General features: G+C 36.0%; 1 protein-coding gene across 1 annotated transcript in view; it reads right to left on the minus strand.

Annotated features, from left to right (window-relative positions):
- PRKCG (protein kinase C gamma) overlaps positions 1-26,734 on the minus strand; it is a 711,210-nt gene that overhangs the window by 408,697 nt on the left and 275,779 nt on the right. Inside the window, exon 3 of the mRNA XM_053690662.1 lies at positions 8,498-8,580. Coding sequence (XP_053546637.1) covers positions 8,498-8,580 — 83 coding nt within the window. The remainder of the gene's footprint in view (positions 1-8,497; positions 8,581-26,734) is intronic.

A 26,734-nucleotide genomic window follows, 5' to 3' on the forward strand; every position in this document is an offset into this window, starting at 1 on the left:
TAGTTTCTCTCTGGTAGTTTCACATGGAGTTAAAAAAATATATATATTTTTGTTGTTGGTTTAGTTTTTTTTTTTTTAAATAAAGGAGGATCAGATTCTGCCTACAGAACGTGGAGAGGATCAAAGAACTGTTCTATGGGGAAGCTGCCACCATCCTTTTAAGGCTCTGCCACTCAAAATAACATCTTGTAGTAGCTCATCTGAAACTACAAGAATGTTCCCAGTTAAAAAGCCAGCAGATTGGAGGCGGAGTTTGGCCATGCCGGGGCATGGCTGCTTAGAAAGTTAGCTCCGTAGCTGAATCTCTCCATCGCCCTACACAGATATCTAATGTGACCTACAGATGGCTAAAACATTAGCAGAATACCTCCTGCATCGAGCTCGACCATGTACATTGATAACTTCACTCCAGAGCCAATGATGCTGGAGCTCTTGTAACTGAGTATTGAAGCACTGAAGGAGGAAAAAGGCCACCTTGCTCTTCGAGGCGCACAACACTCATTTGCCTAAGAGTCTTAGGCTAAGACAGCTGTGCACATATAAACGGCCGGACATATTTATGACACCCACGCTCCACTGGAGACCCAGCAACATGTAAGACCTTACACAATAAGTTACACAGGACATCACACTGCAGCACTACTACAAATATTGTCCTCAAGAGAACGATCCAGATTTACGGACATTATTTAATATAAATTATACTGCTGGCTCTGCAAGATTGTTATCAAATATATAACAGAGTTGCTTTTAATCTTACCCCTCCAAACATCAAAATATTACACATAAAAAGCACAGGACAATAGTCTCCAATTCCTGTGCCCTTCAATAACCTGCACATCACATTATCCTGGGAACACAAATCTCTCTTAAAGTCAAGGTTTCTGACCTGTGAACATAAAGAGGAAATAGTGTCCAGTCCACTAACACACAGTGAAAGAGAGGATTGATTAAGCTTCAGGAATCTTACCTTCAGCTTGCTGCCATCTGACCTCTCTTACACCCTTGCTTATCCCATCTTACAAAGCTGTCCTCTGACAAACTATCCTTAATGATAATTGTGACACGAGGCATAATATATCTTCAGGTTTTAAATAAGCTTTAACAATGCTGCAACAATAGCCAAACCACATGGATTCTAAAAAAGCTGTGAAAAAGCTGACAAAAGTGGTAAATTATCCACCCACTCTGCTAACCTTAACACCTTCTTCATTGCACAGGAGCATAGAGACACAGATACAACAGACATGCTAAAAGAAGGCAATACAACAGACCTTGCCTATTATGCCTTCTTTATAGGAGTGATTATCTTATATCCAAATCATCATTGAGAAACTTTCATCAAAATCAGATATAGCAAACATCAAGATGTTTATAAAAACAGAATTATCCACAGTAGACTTAAGAATCGAAGACCTAGAAGTGGGCCCTGAAAACACTATAGTCTCCTTAACAGAAACCTGTATGGCTCAACATGCCTCTACTCTCCAGTCTCTGCAGGAGAAAGTAGAAGACCTTGAAAATAGAGGCAAAAAGGAACTACCTGAGAATCTGAGGGATACCTGAGGAAGTGGCCCCAAAAAAACTCCTACCATACTTAATTAATATGTTCAACTCCATTACCCAATCAACTCAAATTACAGAAGTCTCCATAGAGAGAGCACACAGGGCCTTGAGACCCAAACCTCCTCTATCCAGTCCACCAAGAGATGTTATAGTGAGACTACTACACTACATAGATATAGACCTCATCTGGACAGCTGCTCGGACATCTCAAGCCATCAAATATCAAAGACAGGAGCTTCAAATGTACTAAGACCTCTGCCCAGCCATGATAGAGAAGAGAAAGGCAGCAATATGTATTACATCTATTTTACAAGAAAGGAAAATAAAATATAGATGGGGCTTCCGCTTCAGCATTATTATCTCATATGCTGGAATTTTTTTTATATAGTGAGACTTATCAGACCTAGGAACAGTGTCCAAGAGTTTGAATATTAACATTAATCTACAACATAACTCAATGGAAAGAGATAATGCCAACCAATCTGCATCTCCAACTCCTCAACCTAAAGACCAACGACCGCACTGGTCCACAGTACGGAGGAAGAAGAAACAGAATCCGACTATCTCACGAGACCAACTCCCAACATGAATGCGAAACAAAGCAGATTCCTACAAGGGTCATTACTAAGAGCTTATTACAGAAACATAACTCATAGTTTTTTCCAAACTTATTCATGTACTAAAATCTATACATTCATAGTTAAGGGAGGAACTCCATGCAGTATACACTCAAAATTAAACCAGTCTAGAGCTACGCTATGTAGTGCACTGTCTACCTCATATTCACCTCTTTAAAACGTGATTACGCTCTCATATCCGCATATTTTGTTTTCACACAAATGTCTCTACTGCACCCCTACCACCTTTTTTTAAGGAGATCAATAGTTTCAGACGTACAGGTAGAGACCCCTAACTACCTAGGAACACAGACCCTCTGAGAGCACAACTGGGCCTAGACCTTAGAACTTTAAAATCTCTCACACGCCTTTTTAAATACTATTAATCTAACAATGTTGTGTTGTTGTGTTAAACATGTACTATGCCTTCACACTGCTGTTGTTGAATGCTCAGTTTCTAAATGTTGTTGTTTCTGCGGATTACTAGTCACAGATGTTTAGATGACCTACCCCCCCTTCCTTATATTCTTCTTCTTACTCTAGGATATCCCAGGGGGAATATAAGGGTGATGCAATAAAACTTGCTTTAAATGGGTTAGCATATTACTTTTTCAAAGATGGAGAGAGATTGCTATACCCCATTGATGTTCGTATTTAGACTTTTGACAAGAGACTTGATCATGTTTTTGCAAACTTGTTTGTTATTGTAACACGTTCAAGTTACAGACTGGAGTGCTTCTATGTTTCACCCCTTCAACTACCAAGAGACCAGCTTCTACATTATCATTCCCAGATCAGGCTTATCATACTACACTATGCATAAACTATATTCTTATGCCTTCACATATGAACACGCACAAACTTAATAATTTAATGCATATCCTAGCAATAAATTCCAAAGGACTCAACTCTCCTAGTAAACCAAACATAGCCCTAAATAACTTCAAAGGACTTACAGGAGATATTGTTCTCCTCCAAGAGACCCATTTCTTGAAGGGTAGGGAACTCAAAACATTTCAATATAAATTTGGTAGCTATTGTTTTGCATACCACACTAAGCGCAAAATCCAAGTAGTAGGAGTATTAATTAAAGCAGGGATCCCATCCCAAGAACTTAAAGTTATTTGAGAAGCAGAAGGGAGATACATCCTAGTAACAGGCTTATTATATGGTTGAATAATTACAATGCTATCCCTATACACCCCTCATTCTAAACAACATATATTTCTTAATAAGATAACTAATATTATCTTAGAACATCAGAAAGGTACACTTATCTTGGGAGGAGACCTAAATATACCATGACATCCTGATTTAGATTGCTCATCTAAACATTCTTCTACCCCAACATCTGTAATTTATAAAAGTAATTTCTTGTTGCAACAAATAGCTGTAAAGGACGTATGGTGAACATGACATCTGACACAAAACAATTTCACTTTTTACTCCTACCCCCATAAGAATTATATAAGAATTGACTATATATTCACATACATTACAGGAATGTGTATATTTAGATCAATAAGAACATCCCCCATTTCCTGGTCTGACCATGCCTTGGTAGACTCCACTTTTATATGGCCCACATCAGAAACTACATTTGGAGACTTGACGGTAGATTACTTACAGGTCCAGAAACACAACTTAAGCTAACAAACTGCATCACATAATTCTTCTTAACAAATAAACAGAAAAACTGGGAGGCACATAAGTGAATCATAAGGGGGGAATTAATAGCTAACAAAACAATCCTAAACAAACTTAGAAGAGAAAAAACAACTGCAATCATAAGATAAATAGAGCATATAGAATCCCAACATGAGATCAGCCCAACCGATACATAAATCTTAGAAGATGATGTGATCCTAGAAAGGTCCTACCGGAGGGGGTTTGGTGCTAGGCCTCAAAATCAACTCTGAATCTTTGTAGAATGCAGCAATCTCAGCAATTCTAGTAGCATTAGATAGACAATGTTTCTTGACAGTAGAATCTGCTGGACATTAGTCGTGATGTCAGTTAGATAAGAAGGTTTTAAATAGATAATACAAGAAAGTTGGAGCAGCTCACAATGTTGCATCTAAACATGGCCATTGCCTGGAAGTCTTACCCTGCACTGTGTTTAATTTATTGATGCTATGTTCAAGATGTGTTATGCAAACTCAGATTGGTGGGCAGATTATAATATATCAGTCTTCTGGGTTTTAATAAGGCATGGGTTAAGACAAGCGCTCTGGCAGATGCTATAAGGTTGTCAACCATTGTTTGTCCAAAAAAGTAACATTAATAAATCACTACTGCTGTTGAAAATGCAGTGAGTGAAAACAATCTATGTTTGAAATTATGTTGGCCATTGCTTTGGCACCCTGTTAGTTTTGAAGGTGAAGTTGGGAAATAGTTCTCCAAGATAACTTTAATCATACAGTACTTACCCTCTATAAAATATACTAATTGACAATTGCAACAGTATGTTGAGCAGTGTAATGACTTATGTTAACAATGATAACACCATATAATAATCATTGCATACATAATATTGAAATTAAAATCACGTTTTATCCAGTGAACAGATCGATAAGACAAGATGCATTTATCTAAATATAACAGACAACTAAATTTAGGCCCAAGAAACGTTTTAGAGATTAACATTTTTTTAAAAACTTTTTTTTGACCACATGAGAAAATGCAGATAAAGTTATGGCATATTCATTTTCTCTAGAAAAGGTACAATCTGTTTAATAGTGTAATAGTCTATATTGATGGTTCTCTGATTTTAATGAGATGGGGTCTATATTTTATGCAGTATACCAGTGTACGCTGGTATTGTACATACCAGGTTTTAAAATCTTTACCTGAATCACTAGCAAATCATGCAAATACCTGCATTTTTACCTGAAATCCCAGTAGTAGTGTAAATCACTTTTTCATTTTCTTTTTTATAGGAAATTAAAGCACCACTATACGGAATATCACAAAACAGAGACTGACTGCTCAGCATTTCCACTGGTAGACCACAAGCTACCATTTGAATGTACTTGGTGTATTGATCATTTTACAATTTACAGATGGTGTAATCTACAGGGCCGCCATCAGGGGTGACAGGGGTGACTCCTGTCAGGGGCCCAATGGGCTAGGGGGGCCCCATGAGGCAAGAACTTAAAAAAAAAAAAAAATCTTTTGTTTTAAATTTTGGCAGCCACCAGTGGGTACTACAGCAGAGTACTAACTGAGCATGGGAAATGTTATTACAAGGAGTAAAGTATTGGCATTTGAGAGGATTTCTGAGTGTGCACTAAACCGCTATGCAGAGTGTGAGACAGACTTGGCACTTTGTAGAGTGTGTGCCTGAGTCAGAACGGCTGATCACTTTCATTTGCAGAGGAGGTAGGAATTACTTAGCAAATGATTTTTATTTCTTTGTGCAATTTAAGATTGTAACTTTAGTGTGGTAGTAGTTGTATGGTGGGGCCAGGGGTCCATAAAAATACATGTTTTTTAGCAGCAGTGTATTTATGATTATTTGTCAATGCTGTAGAAATTCTATATTTAAAACCATGCAGAAATGTTTCCTCCTCAATACACAAATGATATATATTACATTCCAGTTTACTGCCCCTTTATGCAAGGACTTTCCAGATACAAGGAGGCATTTTATCTAAGATTTTTACATCTGCATAAAATGTTATACTCTCAGACTAAGATTGCTCAGTGTTGGAAATGAGATAGGTTAACTTAAAACTGTTCAGTTTACCCTACAGCTGACTTAATTTTGAAATACATACCAACAAGCTTAAATCCTGCATTTAACCAGATCTAATGGTATGAGTACCACAGCTTATGGTTCCACTAAGACCATACAGAGTACAGCATTTTCAAAATCCACAAGTACAGCTGACATATAGGAACATTTGTACGCTATATTTGAAGTGGTGCTCTTGGTTGGGGAAAATGGGGAAAATATGAAACAAACATATGTCAACCTTTTAAAAGTAATTTTATTCATCTAGCCATCTACCCAGATCATTATTGTATAATTTTGAATTCACTGAATTATTTTTGATTGCACATTTACAAATATGATTCTTTAAAATGTGATCTCTTAATTTCTGCATTTTTTTTATCATGCATGTCACACACTGTTGATTTAGGGGATGCAAGATGCATAAATGTTTCCTCCTGTGAGTGTTTCTGTGGGTGTCTGTGTTTATGTCTTTGTGCTTTGGTTTGTGTCTCTATGAGTGTGTATGTTTTTTTTCTGTTGGTATCTCTGTGAGTGTGGGTGTGTATGTATTTGTGCATTTTCTGTGGATGTCTGTGAGGGTGTGTGCATATGTCTTTGAGCTTTTTCTATGGGTGTCTCTGTGAGGGTGGGTGTGTGTTTGTCTTTGTGTATTTTCTCTGGATGCCTCTATGAGGGTGGGTGTGTATGTCTGTGTTTTTTGTGGATGTCTCTGTGAGGGTGTGTGTCTGTGTGTGTATGTATGTCTGTGTTTTCTGTGTATGTCTCTGGGAGGGTGTGTATTTTCTGTGGGTGTCTCTGTGAGGGTGTGTGTATGTCTTTCTGTGTTTTCTGTGGGTGTCTCAATGTGTGTGTATGTCTTTCTGTGTTTTCAGAGGCTGTCTCTGTTGGTGTTTCCTTGGGTGTATGTGCAAGTTTGAGTTTGTTTGTGTGTGTGTCCATTGTCTGTTCCTTTTTAGGACATTTTGACCTTACTACTGATTATTCACATCTTTCTACAGACTTTGAGACTAATAAGACCTTTCCGGAAGTCACCAATCTACCATTTAACCTTTAAATTATTTTTTAGTTTAGGCAGTTCAGGACCCTTCCTTTCAGCCACTGCATGCTGTTGTCATCATTTAGTTGGCATCTTCCTTTACAAAAAGATAATCAGAACTCCATATTTTGTTTTCTAATTCTCCTTTTTTACAAAACTGTAGTTTACCTCATTACTTGTCAGGTAAATGTAAACAAGTGCTAAGTGTCTGTTTGGGTGTCTGTGTCTGAGTCTCTTTGCGTGTTTGCTAGAGTGTCTATATGTGAATCCTTATGTGTGAGTGTTTGTGTATGTTTCAGTGTATGTTACTACCTTTAAAACATTTCCAAGTTTAAATAGACACTTAAGAATAAAGTGCACATAAGTTTTAGTCACTTGGTCAAAAATTGCACATGTCAAAGGGGGGGGGGGGGCCCTGATCAATGGTTAAGTCAGGGGCCCCAAAATTTCTAGTGGCGGCCCTGGTAATCTAGTACAGGTTAAAACATATTATAAATGGACTTGTTTTTGAATGATTTTGTCAATCATAATACACACATCAATGATGTTTAGATTGGTGACAATTATAATTTTGATATACTAAAATTATTGTATTTAATTAGTAATATTTCATAATTATCTAATTTGTATTTCATATTTGTATAAATTTTTTTTATTTCAGAGTCGCTTATTAATTTTATAACACTTGTTAAACTATATAAATAAAAGAAAAAAGAAAAATAATCACTGCTGTTTTATTTTTTTATGGTTTTGCCTCTGGATTAAAGGACATTGATATCAGTTTAACAATTTAGAAATTTTATTGAAAAGCTTTTCAGTTCAGTTTCATATTTGCTTATTTCATGTTGTTTTCATTTGTACCAGCCAAGAATAAGCCAGTAATTTATTTTGTAGGGAGTCATAAACAAGTCAAAAGGCAATGTGCCTTCTCCGCTAGTGGTAATTAATTACTGAATGCCAGATGGGTAACGGTTTCTTGCTGACCAATTCAGTACAGGAAAAGCTTATGTATTTTCAAGAGCCCAACTTATTACTGACTATATAACTGACAAGATAATAAGACCAAAATATATCACACCAATATTTTTCATTTTCAATTACATCAACAGCAACCCAGTCATGTATGTTAGAATAGCTATATATTTTGTTTGCAATGTCACATTCCTTTATAATAATTTATACAATATGGAACACAGAAGTATTTTTATGACATTGAACATCAATCTGTGAAATCAGTAGACTTTTTTTCTGACACAGAAACAAATAACAAGAGGTGGTTGGCAAATAGGAACTATCTCTGGAGTATTTCTGTTTTTAATATATGCTGTCAAGTACTTACATGATGAATTGGTACCATAAGGTGGGAGGAATCTCAGATCTAATGAGACCCAGCAGCCATATTACTGTCAAATTTCGATTGATGTGCCTTTATCCATATAATATTGCATTGACACTTGTTTTATATACTACTATTTCTGTCCAAAGTTGCAGACCAATTATCATTCAATGTAATATCTTACATATAAATTAGATACTTACATCTGCTTGTGGTCCTTTACCGGCACCAGGGCATTCAAATGTGACAAATTCATGGCATCGTTTGTGAACCACAAAGCTGCAAACTGAAAAATGATAAAAAAGGTAAACTAAAGTAAACATGTCACAAACTGCCATAATTTTTTTTTTCACATACAACAGTTTAGTCTAGAGCTGGGATGGGAACCTTGGCCCTCCAGATGTTTCAGAACTACATTTCCCATGATGCTCAACTGGACTTCAGAGTGCCTAAGCATCATGGGTAATGTAGCTCTGAAACAATAGGAGTGCCAAGGTTCCCCATCCCTGGTCTAGAGCATTGGTTTTCAAACCTGTCTTCAGGCCTCCTCAACAGGCTAGGTTTTCAGGATTACCTTGGATGAGAACAGGTAAAATAAGAATGTTTACTAATATATACTAAGATATCCTCAAAATGCCTGTAAGGTAAGCCTGAGGACAGGTTTTAAAACCAGTGGTCTATTGATATTACTCATGAAGCTCTCTTCTCCTCGTCAGAGGACCATTTGACAAAGTAAAGAGAGCTTTATGAAACGCGTAAGGGCACAGCTACGCAGCGTGATGTCACATCCAGATTTGCGGTCCAGGAGCTCAGAGACCCACACCGGAGCTGCTTATTTGTTTTCCTGAACGGAACTGCCTGATTCTTCTTTTATGAAAGACTACATACACCGGATTCTTCAAAACGGATAAGTTTACATATCTGCACAGTGTACTAAAAAGACAGTGGCTGGCTTAATTTGAACATTCTTTCATATGAACATATAAGTGTTGTGGAGGCTGGACTGGCCATTACTAGGCATATTGCTGTGTTATTCCTTTTAGGAGTTTAATTACTCTGTCCATCTTTTGAACTACATCCATTTTTTAACAATAAAATGTTTTTTAAATAACTAACCACTACAAGTACTTAGGACTAAGAATTTCATCTTTAACACAGTGGGGATATATATCACAACAGAGCATATTAAATACCTCATACTGATGAGGATTCACCAGATGAGCACTAATAATCTCACAATTTTGTAACTAAGTGGTGATCATACTATACTATGATGCTTTCTTGTCTCTTTGTTTTTTAACTTCTTTCTATGATCCTCTGGCTAATGGCAATTAAATCTTCTACTTGAGAGCACTGTCTAAACACCTCACTTTGTATGTATGTATGTATGTATATTTATACTGTAAATGTTTCACATTATAATGTTCTTTACATAGGGGAATATGTTCTAAGTATTTATAAATAGTTATTTCTATACATATATGTATATATCTATACCTATATGTATATGTATATGTATATATATATATATATATATATATATATAATATATATATGTGTGTGTGTGTGTGTATTTATGAATAAATAGAACATTTTCTTCTATGTAAAGAACTTTGAATGTGAAGTATTCATATTTCATGTCGGGATAGCACACTAGAGAAAATGCAATCAGGTTTGTGCGCTATTAAGGGTGTTAGTTTATTTTTCCACCTTTTGTGCTCCTTTTAAGTCTAGAGGGGAAACTTTTTGCTTTCAACTTGTAATACAAATGCTACCCGACGTGCGCAAAAAGCCGAAGTCTAGCGTAGTAAATGCACAAGCGGGAGTGATAAATATCGCTCCACTTGTAATCTAGCCCTAAATGTTAATTTTACGTTCATACATTTATTTCAGTACATTTAATGTTACATTTAATATGTGACATTTTGTTATCAAAACGTTTAAATGAGGGAATCAATTTAAAATGAGTAAATATTGTTTCTACCAATAATGTCACAACAGACATTCTCACATCACAATATTTACAGCTGAACACAATTATATATTAATATCGGTTTATAGAATTTCTGCAATTTTACCATAGTAATATAATAATTTCTAAATACCACTTTTAAAGAATATTCATTTTTTAGAGGTTGCAGTTATATGAAATGCAACTCTAGCAAAAGTTTAGAAAAAAATCTTTAGCATATTCAAGTGCTGTTCTTTCACAGGTCTTACTTATTTGTAACCAAGAGGATGATGCATGAATAAAGTGTTATTGAAGTGAGTTTTTTTCATTGTTGTAGGTAACAGGCTATTTTAAAATGTATTACAATTATTAATTTATTCATGTAATGTAATACATTTTCTCTGTAAATTAAAATAAATATCTTTCAATTCTAGTATAGATGTCGGCCTGGAGTTGTAGAGATTGTCCGTGTTACCTACAGAGCAAAACATTCCAAAGGTTGAATTATTAAATTAAATATTTAGTTTAATGTCCATTTAATAATACACCAGTATTTTTTCCTCCAACAAATGTCATAACCACAGACATACTTGGAGGTAGCAACAAACCCAAAGCCTTATCTGATTGGTTGTGTATCCGGTGACCTCACAGAGACATGGACCAATCAAATGATGCATTAATAATGGCCGAGGCAGATACACTCCAGAGAGTTCTGTTCTAATCAGAGCCTCAAGTGCCGCAACCGCCTCTAAGAACGTAACTATGGGTCCCCCCCCCCCACAATGTGGTTTTAAAAGTTCTCATGATCTGTATGGTCCGCGTCTCTGTGAGGTCACAGGATGCACAACCAATAGGATAAGGCATATGGTTTGACGCTAGTGCCTCGCATAAACACATGTGGATATGTAAATATCACTTGTAATGTATATGACAGCATAGACAAATGCAAACAATGTTTTGAGATTGTTTTTATGATTTTATATACAATATAACCTTGTGATGAAATGTCCTATGTCCTGCTAAGCTGCTGATTCAGTAAAGAATGGATGGAAATGTGTAAGCTTTAGTGACTCAGCTACACAGAATAACATAGGTACAGGTGATGTATTTTTGTGAATGTTACCATAGGTCTGGGTAACTGTTTGTCTGTGTAGGAAAGAATCTGTTCTCTAGAATGTGCATCACAGACTGATAGACATTTAGACATCTATCAAGCAGAGTATCTCTGAGGAGGTGGACAGACATGGTCGCAATTCAACCCGATTGAATACGATTGGGTTGATTGACACCCCCTGATAGTGGCCGAATGGCCGCAAATCTACAGGGGGCGGCGTTGCCCCAGCAGTTTACAAGAGCTGCTGGTGCAATGCTGAATGTGGAGAACGTATTGCTCTCCGCATTCAGCGAGGTCTGTCGGACATGATCCGCAATGTCGGATCATGTCCGACAGGCCTTTCATAAATAGACCCCTTAGAGATTTTTTGAATGACATTCTCAATTAAGCCTGAAGCTGAATTCATAGACTGCTTTGCAATAGACATGCGTGGAGTCCATGACATTGCCGACATTGTGCCAGATTACAAATGGCACGCTATTTAGTGCTTTCTCTTACTTGCAAACACCTCCAGAACTAAACTTTTAAAATGTGGGTTAGTGCACGCATTACAAGTTGAAAGTAAATTGTTTGCGTACAAGTGGAAATCGCTGCCTACCTTTTTAAGGCCTTCAGATACCCCAACCACACAAACTTCTTCTCCCCCTAGACTTTAATGAAAAGTGCAAAATTAAAAAAATCTGTATTGCTCAACCCAACACTGAGTAAGACCAACTGTGCTAATGAAGGTAGTTATGAATATTTTACATACCAATGTTCTTCACATAGAAGAAAATGTTCTATTTATTTTAAAATTAATATTTCTATATATATTTGACAATTTTTTTTAAAATATATATCTATACCTATATATCTATATGAAAATATACAGGTATAGTAAGTATATATAAAGAACATTTGTCCCTATGCAAATATACAGTAGGACACATTATAAAATATTACAATTTATTTAAAATATTTCATGTTTTCAGGTATTTGAGTGGAAAGGGCTCCAAAGTATATATACATATGTATATATGTGTATATATAAACATTAATACACATGTACACACATATATACATATGTATGTGTATATATATATATATATATATATATATATATATACACACACACACATATTTAGACATGTATATGTATGTATATATCCATTATAGGCCTTTCTCTGCAAATACCTTGTCATATACCATATACATTTGAACCCTTAGAACTTTGTTTTAATATTTATATGAATATTTTTAATTAGATGGTGTATATATGAGTATAGCAGTAACTTTTAAAGTATTTATGTTTTGTTTGGTTCAACTTTTCCTTTAGCCCTAACCCTTTACGTGTGGTCTTCAGTGACGCTAACCCGACAATCGCAAATTTAGTTTACTCTTGTGCTGTCATTTGGCTTTCAGCTTGTAATATGAGCACAATTTAGAGTGGGTGCAATGTTTCAATATTGCTCCACTTGTAATCTGCCCATTGTATTATGGCAAAGACACCTCTGATGACAATTAATTTGGACTAGTTATAAAAAACAGTTAGTTATTTGGGAGTATTAATCAATAGATCTCAACAGTTAAAAATATCAAACAAAAGATATATTTGCTATAGTTTCTTTTTGTAGTATATCCAGATCAAGTCCCCCCCCCCCTGCAGCTAATCCCAGCCCTCAATTAATTGGCACATCAAGCTAATAAGCCATCTCTGCGGGGGATGATGCTAAGTGTATGATGCCAATGTCTGACTGTTTGTACCAGCCAGCACACTACAACAAGATTCTTGATTCCTCTGCCAAGTTCTTTGATCCGCAAACACTTAAATGCCAGTGCTTTGATACGCATGTTTTATAAGGAAGTAAAATCATGAATCATACAAAAGCCACTGTTACTGTGACACAAAGATGAAATTCCCAGCTGTAATTCTTCAGATACAACTTTGGCTGAGACTTTGGTAAAGACACCACTGAAAGATAAATACAAAATAATCCTCTGACATATTTATATACAAAGCAGACAAGAGCAATAGCATTGTGAAGTTTAAAAATTAGCATTTATATATAAGGGCAACAGCAGATTTTTTTTTCTCCAAGCAAAACTGAATATTTCCAATCCATGTTGAAATAATATCAAAGCAGAAACACAAATATGAATTAAATGTATTATTAATTATGCAGTCAGCTTGTTCTGAGAGTGCTGCACATGTATTTGGGATATAAACCTATTTCAGGAGCACATCCAACATCCATATCTAAAATTAATATGTACTTTCTAGAGGAACTACAATTTAATTGTCTCACCTTCAGAGCTCCAGCAAGCATTATTAAATGCTAATTAGGTGGGCTTCAGTTAAGATCCAAAGACTGCCGGTGCTAGTGTGCAGGTTTTTGGGCTTATTATTTTAGAAACTAAGTACTGAATCATCAAATTTCATGTTTTTTTCAGTTTGGTGCTGACTTCCCCAGGAGTGTGTGTCAGCTAATCTGTTTCTTTGGTATGTATAGTATTTTTTATGGGATATACAGTTTAGTTTGAGGACATTCACAGACATTTTTGAAAGGATTCCAAATATACTATAATTTTAAAAAGCAGAGTCATATTTATGAATGAAAAAACATACTCCTTATAATCATAAATTCTTACATATATATATATATATATATATATATATATATATATATATATATATATATATATATATATATATTATATATATATATTGACTTAAATCTTCACACATGTATTCACATAATCACATTTTACATACACAAGCACATAAATATATATGGATAAATATACAGTGAGAGTATGTCAAAACTTGCATAATCATCTAGCATTAAATTGTAAAGTTTAACTATCGTAGAGCAAAAGGAGGCAGTGCAAACTTCACTGCCTCCTTTTCCTCTACGATAGTCAAACTGTTGGCCTTGATTGGCATTTTTGTAAAACTTAATCCATATTATCTGCTTATAGGGGCATTTTGTTGGGAACGATAGGGCTGATCCTGAGGGCTCTCCCTTTATAGTTTATGGATATATTCCCTATAGGTTATACTGGAGTTTGTCTGCTCCATGAACCTCCCCTACTAGCATTTGGGTTAATTTGTTCAACACACCGTACTTCTTATATATTGTAGCTATACAGGTTTATCCAGTATACTCTGCTAGAGAAGGCGGTGTTTGTTCTACACTCTTATGTTTTTAAATATGTTTTAACATTGGGTGGCATGTTCCACAATTAATTTAACTTATTTTATTTATATGAATTAAACATTATGTTTTAATCACCTACACTCCATTCAGCACATATTCTCAATAACTACCCTCTCTAAGTGTGCCATTAAATGCTTCTATTTTGTCTTTTGATTCTCTCAAAATCCTTAAGAAGCTTACCTAATCTGGTTCTTGCCAAAGATAGTTTGAAAAAAATATAATACCTGCCATGTATTCCTTAAAATGCAAACCAATGAATGCAGCCATTGCCTACAAGTTGGGCATACCTATTAAATTGTATCACACTCTTCATCCAATATGATCCACTCTAGTGATAAAATGCTCTGTGGTGCCTTGTTCTATCCATTATTCATAACTGAATATTTATCTGTCAACAACCTGGAGAGCCATTAGGTCTGAGTAGGGGGAAATCAATTTTTACTGAAGATTGCCTTTCTCATATAACTGAAGGATTCTTTCAAACTCTACAATCATTTTCTCTGCAAACCTTGACATTTTCCATTATGTACTCAGTTAATCGCTTGATGTCCATTGCAAATTATTGTCACAAGAATTTAAAGCCACAATCATGAAACATAGGAGAGATCTTTGCCTTCATGTGGACTTACAGAACCCTTGAAAATAATAAAATACCAATTGATCATAGAACTTAGGAGAGATCTTGCACCTATTGGTGAACTTACATGCCATTTAAAAGAAAAATCTGTAGCAACTGATCATGACAACTATTAGTACAGTTTCCAAATCTTGTGGGTCATTGTTTTCACTCTAGCACAAACTTTCAGACTGAGGATTGTTCTAGAATATGTTTAAATGCTGCTAGGTTTAAACAGAGGATAAAGCTTCAGATGATCATGTTCATAGTGAATTAAAGTGATATTAAACTTTGCCCTTTGTCTAAACAAATCCAGAATGCTAGAGATATCTTAGATGGAGTTTAATTTATCAGTTGTAATGAAGATGCATTATAACTTACTTTTTAATCTAGCACTGAAATTCAAATTCCCCACGCTCCCACTTCAAAAGTACTTTTATTGTTGAGCGGTTCACCAATGTGTTCATGCTAGACATAACTACCTATATATCCAGCCAACCATTTCCATGGGTTTCCTGCTAGGTATTAGAGTCTGTGCATCCTGTTGACCATTTCTGTCTCTGTTTCTGCTGGACATCACTGACTGTGTATCCTGCTGACCACTGTTATCTATGTTTTTGCTGGGCATCATTGTATCCTGCTGACCATTGCTATCTATGTTTCAGCTGGACATCACTGGCTGTGCATCCTGCAGACCACTGTTATCTATGTTTCTGTTAGACATCACTGATTGTGTATCCTGCTGACCAATGTTATCTATGTTTTTGCTGGGCATCATTGTATCCTGCTGACCACAGCTATCTACGTTTCTACTGGACGTCATTGACTGTGGATCTTGCTGACCACTGTTATCTATGTTTCTGCTGGGAATCATTGTATCCTGCTGACCAGTGCTATCTATGTTTCTGCTGGACATCACTGACTATGTATCCTTCTGACCCCTGCTATTTATGTTTCTGCTGGGCATTATTGTATCCTGCTGACCACTGCTATCTATGTTTCTGCTTAGATTAATTGTATCCTGCTGACCACTGCTATCTATATGTCTGTTCGACATCACTGACTGTGTATCCTGCTGACCAGTGCTATCTATGTTTCTGCTGGAAATCACTGACTGTGTATCCTGTTGACCACTGCTATCTATATTTCTGTTGGACATCACTGACTGTGTATCCTGCTGACTAGTGCTATATATGTTTCTGCTGGACATTATTGTATCCTGCCGAACACTGCTATCTATGTTTCTGTTGGACATCACTGACTGTTATTCCTGCTGACCAGTGCTATCTATGTCTCTGCTGGGCATCATTGTATTCTGCTGACCACTGCTATCTATGTTTCTGCTGGGCATCACTGTATCCTGCTGCCATTGTTGTTAGTGTTTCCTGGTGACTAATGATATATGTGTTCCTGCTAGGCTTCACTTCCAGTTTATCCTGAGAACAACTCTTCTCTGTGTTACTGCTGACTATGGCTGCCTATGTTCCTGGTGATCATAACTGGCTTTGTATCTTTTTGACCATTGATGCATGTGTTTCTCCTGGTCGTTGCTGCCTCTGTATTTTACTAATTAATACCCTGCGTTTTCCTGGTGACAATTGCTATTTGTGTTCCTGCTGGTGTATCCTGCTAATTGTTGCCTTTTTGTGCTCCTGCTGGCTCTCTGTGTGTTTAATGATAATCACTGGTGTCTGTGTATCCTGATAATCATTGTCATCTAAGTACTCTGTACATTGTTGTCGGTTCTGCATCCTTATGGACATTAAAAAAGAAGACATAGATGAGTGGCCAGAAGAGTAGGTGATCTAATGTTTTTGTTTGGACTTTTGGGTCAATGAGCTCAAACACTCACTAAAGGCCTGCATCAGAAAAGGAAGATAATTGTCTGGGTGAATGATATCTGCAAGTAACCAGTCACCAATTATATCTTCCAGAATGGTAATAGATTGTAATAGACATTCATGTAAAATGTGCAGAGTGATTGCAAACCAAGTAGTATCTCATGTTTTTGTCTGAGGAGCTAGGTAGAGGATAAAAAAGCAGATTTTGAAATATTTTCTGATATATCTCGTTGATTGGAGTAGCCGTGTTAGATATTTAGATATCAAAATAACAAGAGTATTGCATTGAGCAATGATACTTTTTTATTGGACTAACTATACATTTAGTCTAAGTAGACAAACTTTCGGAAGAGTTCCTTCCTTTCTCAAATCTGAAGCAATACTGACCAATTCAATGGAATTTACAGATTATTTCTTCAAATACAGGATAGCTAATAAGACAGAAAGTGTTACAGAGGTCTGAGTGCAGGGAGAGGAGGGGGTGTTGTAAAAATCATGGGGGGGGGTTAGGTGACAGACAGACAGTGTCCAGTGTAGGAGAAGAAACAGGGGGAATATATACCTTTACATAGAGCATATACTGACATAAAGTTATATATCAGCAAACAAAGGTGGAATCCAGCACACAGTCCCAAGGAGGAGAACCGCCAAGAGCTACTACCAAGCTCTCAAAAACATATGGAACAAAGAGAGCGGAGGGTCTCCATTGATGCAGAACTTCTTTATTATGCAAGAAGGAAAAGAGGGCGCCACAATAGCGTGATATTGTTTGGTAATGTGAGTAACAATATAAGAACAGGTAATATGCTTACCAGAACAAGAGGCACTGTACTGTGACCAGTGCGTGACAGCTTGCTAGCACTTAACAGTGGCTAGTACACTGGGGGGAATACGTTCCTTGGAGTCTTTTCAGGTACCCCCTGGGCAAACTTTTCTTGGTGCTTGTAATTTGAAATAGAGAATCGGACTTGGCGTGTTGTTGTATTATGATAGAATACCACAAAGCACGGACAACTTCTTAATTAAAATGGCTTTAATATGACGCGTTTCTCAACCCCAACTGGGTCGTTTCCTCAGATAAAAGCGAATGCAAGTAGTTACATTTGTTAGCATTATATACACATTGTATCTTAAAAAACAGGAAGTTGTCATAAAATATTTGTCCAATGGGAGTGCATTTCAATTGTGAGAGCCCAATCTTAACCATCAGCTGTTACAAATTTAAATATATAAAAATTATACGTAGAAAAATAATAAAAAAAATAATAATATATAGAAAAATAATATAGATAGAGAGATAAACAAATCCTTTATAGGGACTTTCTGTATTTTTCCATATAACTGTTAAAACCTAACTAACGACCGGCATGCTAGAAACATGCATCTATTTGTTTCATTAGTATTGATACTAAAAATCCTTGGTGCGTGTTCGAGACCTATGGCTCTGCAGAAAAAACTATTCCTATATGGCCAATATAGGATTTCATATAGTTGTGTGTGTGATAAAAAAATAATCTTGTATGATGGCCCCGTTGATATCCTGTAAATTTGTAAATCTGTAGTAAATATTCCAAACTAGCCTGACTAAAGTGTAAAATGAAAGAGATTTTTTAAAAATACAAAATCCGGGTATTGCCCATTATTATCATTTACCAAAAATTCATAAAAATAAAATTAACATGACAGTGGAACTACCAATTGTGTGTGTAAGCAATGATGTTGCTGTGGGAGAATAATGTAGATACGAGGTAGAAAAGGGGAATTGAATCTAACATGAGTGAAAACAAACTCATGGATATATAGATAGGTGTACGATGATGTTTGAGTGTATGTGATGAATGGAGTATTGTGTAAGACCTGTAAATGAGGTGGTGTTGGGGTAATAGTGTGGATGGATATAAGTTTGGTAAAAAAGAGTGTGAAAAAAATGTGAAAAAGTTGGTGGGTTGTGAGGATCTATTAATTGAAGGCTGCCAAATCCAAATTTGCATTAAGCCCATAAGGATGTAGTGTCTTCAATCGATAGATCCAATATGTCTCACGTTGTCTGAGTCTATTGAGTCTATTGTAATCCGAACTTTTGGGAACATAATCAATGGGAATATATTTGTAAATATATGGATTCCCATTGTGTTGGGTTAAACAATGGTTGGGTATACTATGTTTGATTTTGTTTTTTTTAGAATTTTTGCAGTTGCGATGGTGTTCTCCCCATCGATTTCTCAGCTTCCTGGAGGTGCGGCCTACATATTGGAGGCCACATACACACTCCATGAGGTAGACTGTGAAAGATGAATTGCAATTAAAAAAGATGGGGATCTGGAATAACTCACCCGTTACTGTGGACTTGAAATTTTTTATACCTGATCTTATAATTTTACATGATCCACAACCTGTCTTGCCACATTTATAAATTCCATACATGCCAAAAAGCCCTTTGTTTCTGTTCGAGTAGTGTGATGTTTTGTTAGTTAATTTGTGTTTGACTTTCTTACTGGGAGCTAGCTGGTTTCTGAGTGTGGGCGCTCTCCTATAGACAATTTTTGGTGTATCCTTAACTAGATGTTTAAGAACAGGATCTCTTTGTATTATATGCCAATGTTTATGTAGTATGTTTTTGATTTGATGGAAATCAGAGTTGTATTGTGTTATGAAAATAGTTTCTTTTCCAAATGTATTTTCTGTATTGGTGTTTTTTTTGTCTGATAAAATATCTTCTCTATTTAGGTTTTTGGCTCTTGTTAAAGCTTTATCAAGTAAACTTGAAGGGTATTCTTTTTCTATAAACCTATTATACAATATTTGGCTCTGTTCCAAGAAGATATTATAATCACTACAATTGCGTTGTATCCTACGAAACTGGCTGTATGGTACATTGCATAACCAATTTTTATGATGATTGCTATGGTAGTTTAAAAAGCTGTTGCTATCAACATCTTTAAAATAAGTTTTGGAGGTAATGTTGGATTTATCCATACTTAATATAAGATCTAGATATTCAATATTTTTGATTTGTATATTTGCCGTGAAGTCTAAACCCATGTCATTACAGTTCAGATGTTCTATGAATTGGTTGGCCCTGGTGATGTCTCCCTCCCATAGAAAGATTAGATCGTCTATATAACGGCCATAGAAGACCAGGCTTGCCCCAAACTCTGTAGGGTAGATGTACCTCTCCTCAAAATAACCCATGAAAAGGTTAGCAAAGCTTGGGGCAAACCTGGTCCCCATGGCCGTCCCTTTGGTTTGTAAGTAATACCTGTCTTGATAGATAAAATAATTGTGCTGTAAAATAAAAAGAATACTTTCTAAAATAAAATCACATTGTGTACTAGGTAAAAAAATATCTTTTTTCAAAAAATGAGAAATGGCTGCTAGACCTAAATTGTGTGAAATGTTTGAATATAACGAACTGACGTCACATGTAATCCAAATGAGATTTCTATTTCCAATGTTGATTTTGTGTGAATGCTGTAATAAATGGGTACTGTCTTTAATGTATGATGGTAATGTTACCACATATTTTTGCAAATATTGGTCTATAAAATATGACAGGTTGTAAGTGAGATAACCGATGCCGGCAATGATGGGACGTCCTGGAGGGTTAATTTTATTTTTATGAATTTTTGGTAAATGATAATAATGGGCAATACCCGGATTTTGTATTTTTAAAAAATCTCTTTCATTTTACACTTTAGTCAGGCTAGTTTGGAATATTTACTACAGATTTACAAATTTACAGGATATCAACGGGGCCATCATACAAGATTATTTTTTTATCACACACACAACTATATGAAATCCTATATTGGCCATATAGGAATAGTTTTTTCTGCAGAGCCATAGGTCTCGAACACACACCAAGGATTTTTAGTATCAATACTAATGAAACAAATAGATGCATGTTTCTAGCATGCCGGTCGTTAGTTAGGTTTTAACAGTTATATGGAAAAATACAGAAAGTCCCTATAAAGGGTTTGTTTATCTCTCTATCTATATTATTTTTCTATATATTATTATTTTTTTATTATTTTTCTACGTATAATTTTTATATATTTTAATTTGTAACAGCTGATGGTTAAGATTGGGCTCTCACAATTGAAATGCACTCCCATTGGACAAATATTTTATGACAACTTCCTGTTTTTTAAGATACAATGTGTATATAATGCTAACAAATGTAACTACTTGCATTCGCTTTTATCTGAGGAAACGACCCAGTTGGGGTTGAGAAACGCGTCATATTAAAGCCATTTTAATTAAGAAGTTGTCCGTGCTTTGTGGTATTCTATCATAATACAACAACATGCCAAGTCCGATTCTCTATTTGAAATTACAAGCACCAAGAAAAGTTTGCCCAGGGGGTACCTGAAAAGACTCCAAGGAACGTATTCCCCCCAGTGTACTAGCCACTGTTAAGTGCTAGCAAGCTGTCACGCACTGGTCACAGTACAGTGCCTCTTGTTCTGGTAAGCATATTACCTGTTCTTATATTGTTACTCACATTACCAAACAATATCACGCTATTGTGGCGCCCTCTTTTCCTTCTTGCATTTTCCAGCTTTTTTCCCTACTCTCTGGGACCAAGAGGAGCTGCCTGCCTTCACGCCATTATTGTATCTAAGAAGAAAAACACCTACACGGATTCACAGAAACTTTTTATTTTAAGGACACACTCACAAGCCGATTCACGGTTGAGTTGTACACTGACTCTGTTTGTCAATTTTTTTATGATTTTTGTTTGTATTTTATCAGCGCACTTTTTTTATCCCCACCTGGGATATCCTAGAACTTCTTTATTGTTTAAGAGTCTCCAGAACAGGATCAGAGAAAACCTGGTTTTTCTCTGATCCTGTTCTGGAGACTCTTAAACAATAAAGAAGTTTTGCATCATTGGAGACCCTCCGCTCTCTTTGTTCCCTAAAGTTATATATCAACATGGAATCAATATCTATAAAGATGTGAAATTATATATACAGGGGGAATGCAAAAGTAAAAAAAAAAAAAAAAATGGCAAATGTGTGGACATATGCTTACCTGTGTACCTATGTATAACGAATGTGGAATATACAATGTAATTAATTAAATTAAAGTACATTACAAAAACAATTGATAATGTGTTAAGAACAAGCCAAAAACTGCACCTTTGGATGAACTTACACAGCCACTCAATCAAAAATCACTGTGAAACAAAATACTGTACCCCTGTTGGTCACCATTTCACCCAACCTGACGACTCATTCCAAAACCTCAAAATCAAAATTCTCAGAGGCAACTTCAAAAACACCATCAGCTATTACAAGTTTTCTGAATGTCTGTGTTAGCTTCAGAAAAGTGAGCGTTGAGCAAAATTTAGCTCCAGTTCTACCTGTAATACTAGCGTTGCGAACCCGAGTCTAAACACCCCTAACCTTACACTTATTAAAGCCATCTTCTATCCAGCCGTCCTTTTCTTCCGATGTCCTAACAAAGAATGACGGTTCCTTTAAATGACGTCATCCAAGATGGCGTCCCTCGAATTCCGATTGGCTGATAGAATTCTATCAGCCAATCGAAATTAAGGTAGGAAAATTCTGATTGGTTGATTTAATCAGCCAATCGGATTGAAGTTCAATCCGATTGGCTGATTGGATCAGCCAATAGAATTGACCTTGCATTCTATTGGCTGATCCAATCAGCCAATCGGATTGAATTTCAATCCGATTGGCTGATTAAATTAACCAATCGGAATTTTCCTACCTTAATTCCGATTGGCTGATAGAATCCTATCAGCCAATCGGAATTCGAGGGACGCCATCTTGGATGACTTAATTTAAAGGAACCGTCATTCTTCATTAGGACATCGGAAGAAGAGGATGGCTCTGCATCTGCTGGATAGAAGATGGCTCCGCTCCAGAAGGATGAAGATAGAAGATGCCGCCTGGATGAAAATGTCTGCCGGTCCGGATGTCCTCTTCTGCCCCATCAGTGCCTGGCTGGGTGAACACAGCTCAAGGTAGAGTGATCTTCAATGGGGTAGTGTTAGTTTTTTTTAAGGGGGGATTGGGTGGGTTTTAGAGTAGGGGTGTGTGGATGGTGGGTTGTAATGTTGGGGGGGGGATTGTATTTCTTTTTTTTATAGGTAAAAGAGCTGATTACTTTGGGGCAATGCCCCACAAAAAGCCCTTTTAAGGGCTGGTAAAAGAGCTGATTACTTTGTAATTTAGTTTAGGATAGGGAATTTTATTATTTTGGGAGGCTTTGAATTTTTTAATTTTGGGAGGCTATGAATTCTGTTCCAGGAATAGTGTTCCATAGGTCCTCTAGATAATTTCTTGAGCATATGGCTCTATTACAGTTGTCCATGACTCCACCTTTATGTAATTGTTCCCCATGGGCCTCTATATTTTTAAGTGCCAGTGGGTATAATAGACCTACTAATGTTTTAAGCCCTAACACAATATTACGTAACAATGATTCCCTATATATGTTTCTTTATCACTAGAATAACGGGAACACGAAAATCATATGGCCCAGTGATGACAGTTTGACCATATTATAGTTACTCTATTATTGTTATGTATATTTGACAGCATTGGATACAGCCTGGAATGCTATGTTTTTATACTTCTAATTGTATTTGTTTGTATCTCATCTTTTCACTTTTATGATGGTGGTTTAGTACCATTCACTCTCTGGGCCCGATGAGTCTAGTATTTCAGGGTCCCTAGGTGGTGGGAGATTCAGGCAGATTCTAAGGATACCTTGCACTCTCTCTAGACATTTGATCCTTGGATATTTTTGTCTATATATGATCTACATGTGTCTGGTTCCATGGAAATTTAAATATATTTTTTTATATACCTTAACCAAGTCATGGGGCTGGATGTGTAGTGGTACAACTACATAACGGTCTTTGACCTTTTTATAGTTCTTACCTCTGGGCAATAGTACTTATACTGCTTATTGTGTCAATACTTATATAGTGTTACATCTCTATTGATGCACACTTAAAACTCCTGGTAGTTTTTTCTTGTAATTTATCCTTATAATTTTTTTGGGATGACTGATATCTCAGCTTTTTTTGTTGTTGTGTGAAAGCTATATGGCTAGTCTCACTGTTTGGATAATTATATTTGTTATATAGTCAGTTGCACTTTTTTATTTGTTGCATAAAAAGTAAATAGCTACCTTTTTGATTTATTGGATCGTCACCTGGTTAGGCTTATAGCGCAACAAAAGGTTTTTGATCACATACTAGTTTTTTTCTGCACTCTTGCTAATAGAGGGTACATTATTTTTTAGTTCCCCCTTTTTTCTGTAATATGGATTCTTTGTATCCGATTGTTACACTTAGCTTTGTTTGCTGATTGGATCGCTTTTTTAGTATTATATAATATTGTACACAGGATCCGCCCCCTTAATGATGTCTCCCCTGGTCCGTCATTTACTTGAGAGGCTTGTCGGTGATATTGATCTCTGATTGGTCCATTTTCGATTGTACTAACCAGTTAGGCTCCTTGTTGCGCATTCCATTCAGGAGGAGTGTTTGACACCGTGGACCCTGCCTGGTTGATTACAATAGGCTGGTTTTCTATAATGCACATTCTGTTGCTATTGTGACTTCATGCGATTGGACGATCGAGGTTTTGGTTTTAGTCTAACGTTGTGTAGCCTGTACAGAGAATCCACCCCCTTAATGACGTCTCTCCTGGGCCGTCATTTACTTGAGAGGCTTGTCGGTGATATTGAGCTCTCATTGGTCCAGTTTTGATCATACTAACCAGTTAGGCGCCTTGATGTGCATTACATGCTGGTTTCTGTTGTCCATTCAGGAGGAGTGTTGGGCACTGTGGACACCGCCTTGCTCATTGCAATAGGCTGGTTGTCTATAATGCAAATTCCGTTGTTGTAGTCACTTCATGCGATCGAATGATCAAGGTGTTTGTTTTAGTCTAATGATGTATAGCCTGAATGTTTAGCTGATCGGGTCATAGGGGGTGAATGGAAACCACCACATTTATATTTCACATCTGCTTATTAACCACTGATAATGGCAACACGTCTTTTTGACTGCTAATGATTCTTAGCACCATTTTGGAGCATTTACTTTTCTTTTTAAGGGAGGGGTACACAGGCCTTTAAAAGTTTTGGTTTGTTCACTTGTTGTTTGTCAGGGGAAGGGACAGTATTTGTCCAGAAACGTCACAACTATTAAAGAATTTTGTCATGGATGGCAGAAGACCAGTGAGTGCTTATTTCTTTAAATATATAATATATATATATATATATATATATATATAGTGTACCAAAATACAATCATATATATGTAGAAATATGTATTTAAATAGAAAATATTCTTGTATGTGAAGAACATTGAAATGTGAAATATTCATATTTTCATTTTGGGTTAGCGCACTTGAGAATATGCATATCCATTGACTTCTATGGAGGAATACGTTATCGCACAATATTCTAATTGCTCTTGAAGTAAGCTGTTTGCGCGCATCATGTTAGAGCAAGAGCGATAACTTTTAACTTTCAACTCCTAATAAGAGCCCAACACACAAAAAAATTACATCTTAGCGCTCTAGCAGAAGCTTCAAATAGCGCTCCACTTGTAATCTATATGTCCTATATGTCTATAATCTATATTATAATCTATATGCCCTATATGTCTATTAAATACATATGTAAATGTTTGTACCACGCACTACTGAGAGACTATACAATAATGCTTAATAAAGATTTAATGAATCTAGACCATATATTGATCATCCAAAATGGTGTCAGTGGCTGTTTCAGGGGAAATTGCACATGCGAAAGATAACATAATTATTAACAATCATCTTGGAATACTGGCAAACATCAAAAAGGGCAGTTTTACATTTTATCAATACCTTTTTGAATTCGATATGTCAGTTTTCTTGTCAAAATATAATGCAAAGCACGTGGTTGGGGATTGTGAATACTCTACCTGAAGTTTAATTTTGACTTTCAGAAATTAAGTGGCACATAAGGATATGAAGGACTGCAGACATTCTACACATATAGAAAACTAACAGTACTACTTGGAAAAGGACTCAAAAGAAATGTTATGGCTTTGCTAAAGTTTGTAATGGAAACATATACCTTTCTCATAAGGTTTCTTAATTCTCTAAAAATAAAAAAATATATTCTTGTAGATGGTAATCAAAGTAACACAATGGCATCCAGTGGTTTTAGTGATTGCCATGTTTATGTTAACCACATTTTATTTGTATAATTATGGGATCCCTCATTGAAAGAACTCACTTCATTCCAGTGTGTATTATCTTTTAACAGAGGTAGCTGCATTTATTGAATAGCTATCCCCTTTTCTATTTGAAATGCAATGCCTAGTTAAGTAAATATTTGCAACGTCTAGATATATAATTTTATATACAGTGGGGCAAAAAAGTATTTAGTCAGCCACCAATTGTGCAAGTTCTCCAACTTAAGAAGATGAGAGAGGCCTGTAAATTTCATCATAGGTATACCTCAACTATGAGAGACAAAATGTGGAAAAAAATCCAGACAATCACATTGTCTGATTTGGAAAGAATTTACTTGCATATTATGGTGGAAAATAAGTATTTGGTCACCTACACACAAGCAAGATTTCTGGCCCTCACAGACCTGTATCTTCTTCTTTAAGAGACTCCTCTGTCCTCCACTCATTACCTGTATTAATGGCACCTGTTTAAACTTGTTATCAGTATAA

The sequence above is a fragment of the Bombina bombina genome, chromosome 8, assembly GCF_027579735.1.
Source record: "Bombina bombina isolate aBomBom1 chromosome 8, aBomBom1.pri, whole genome shotgun sequence".
In the NCBI taxonomy this organism is placed as follows: domain Eukaryota; kingdom Metazoa; phylum Chordata; class Amphibia; order Anura; family Bombinatoridae; genus Bombina; species Bombina bombina.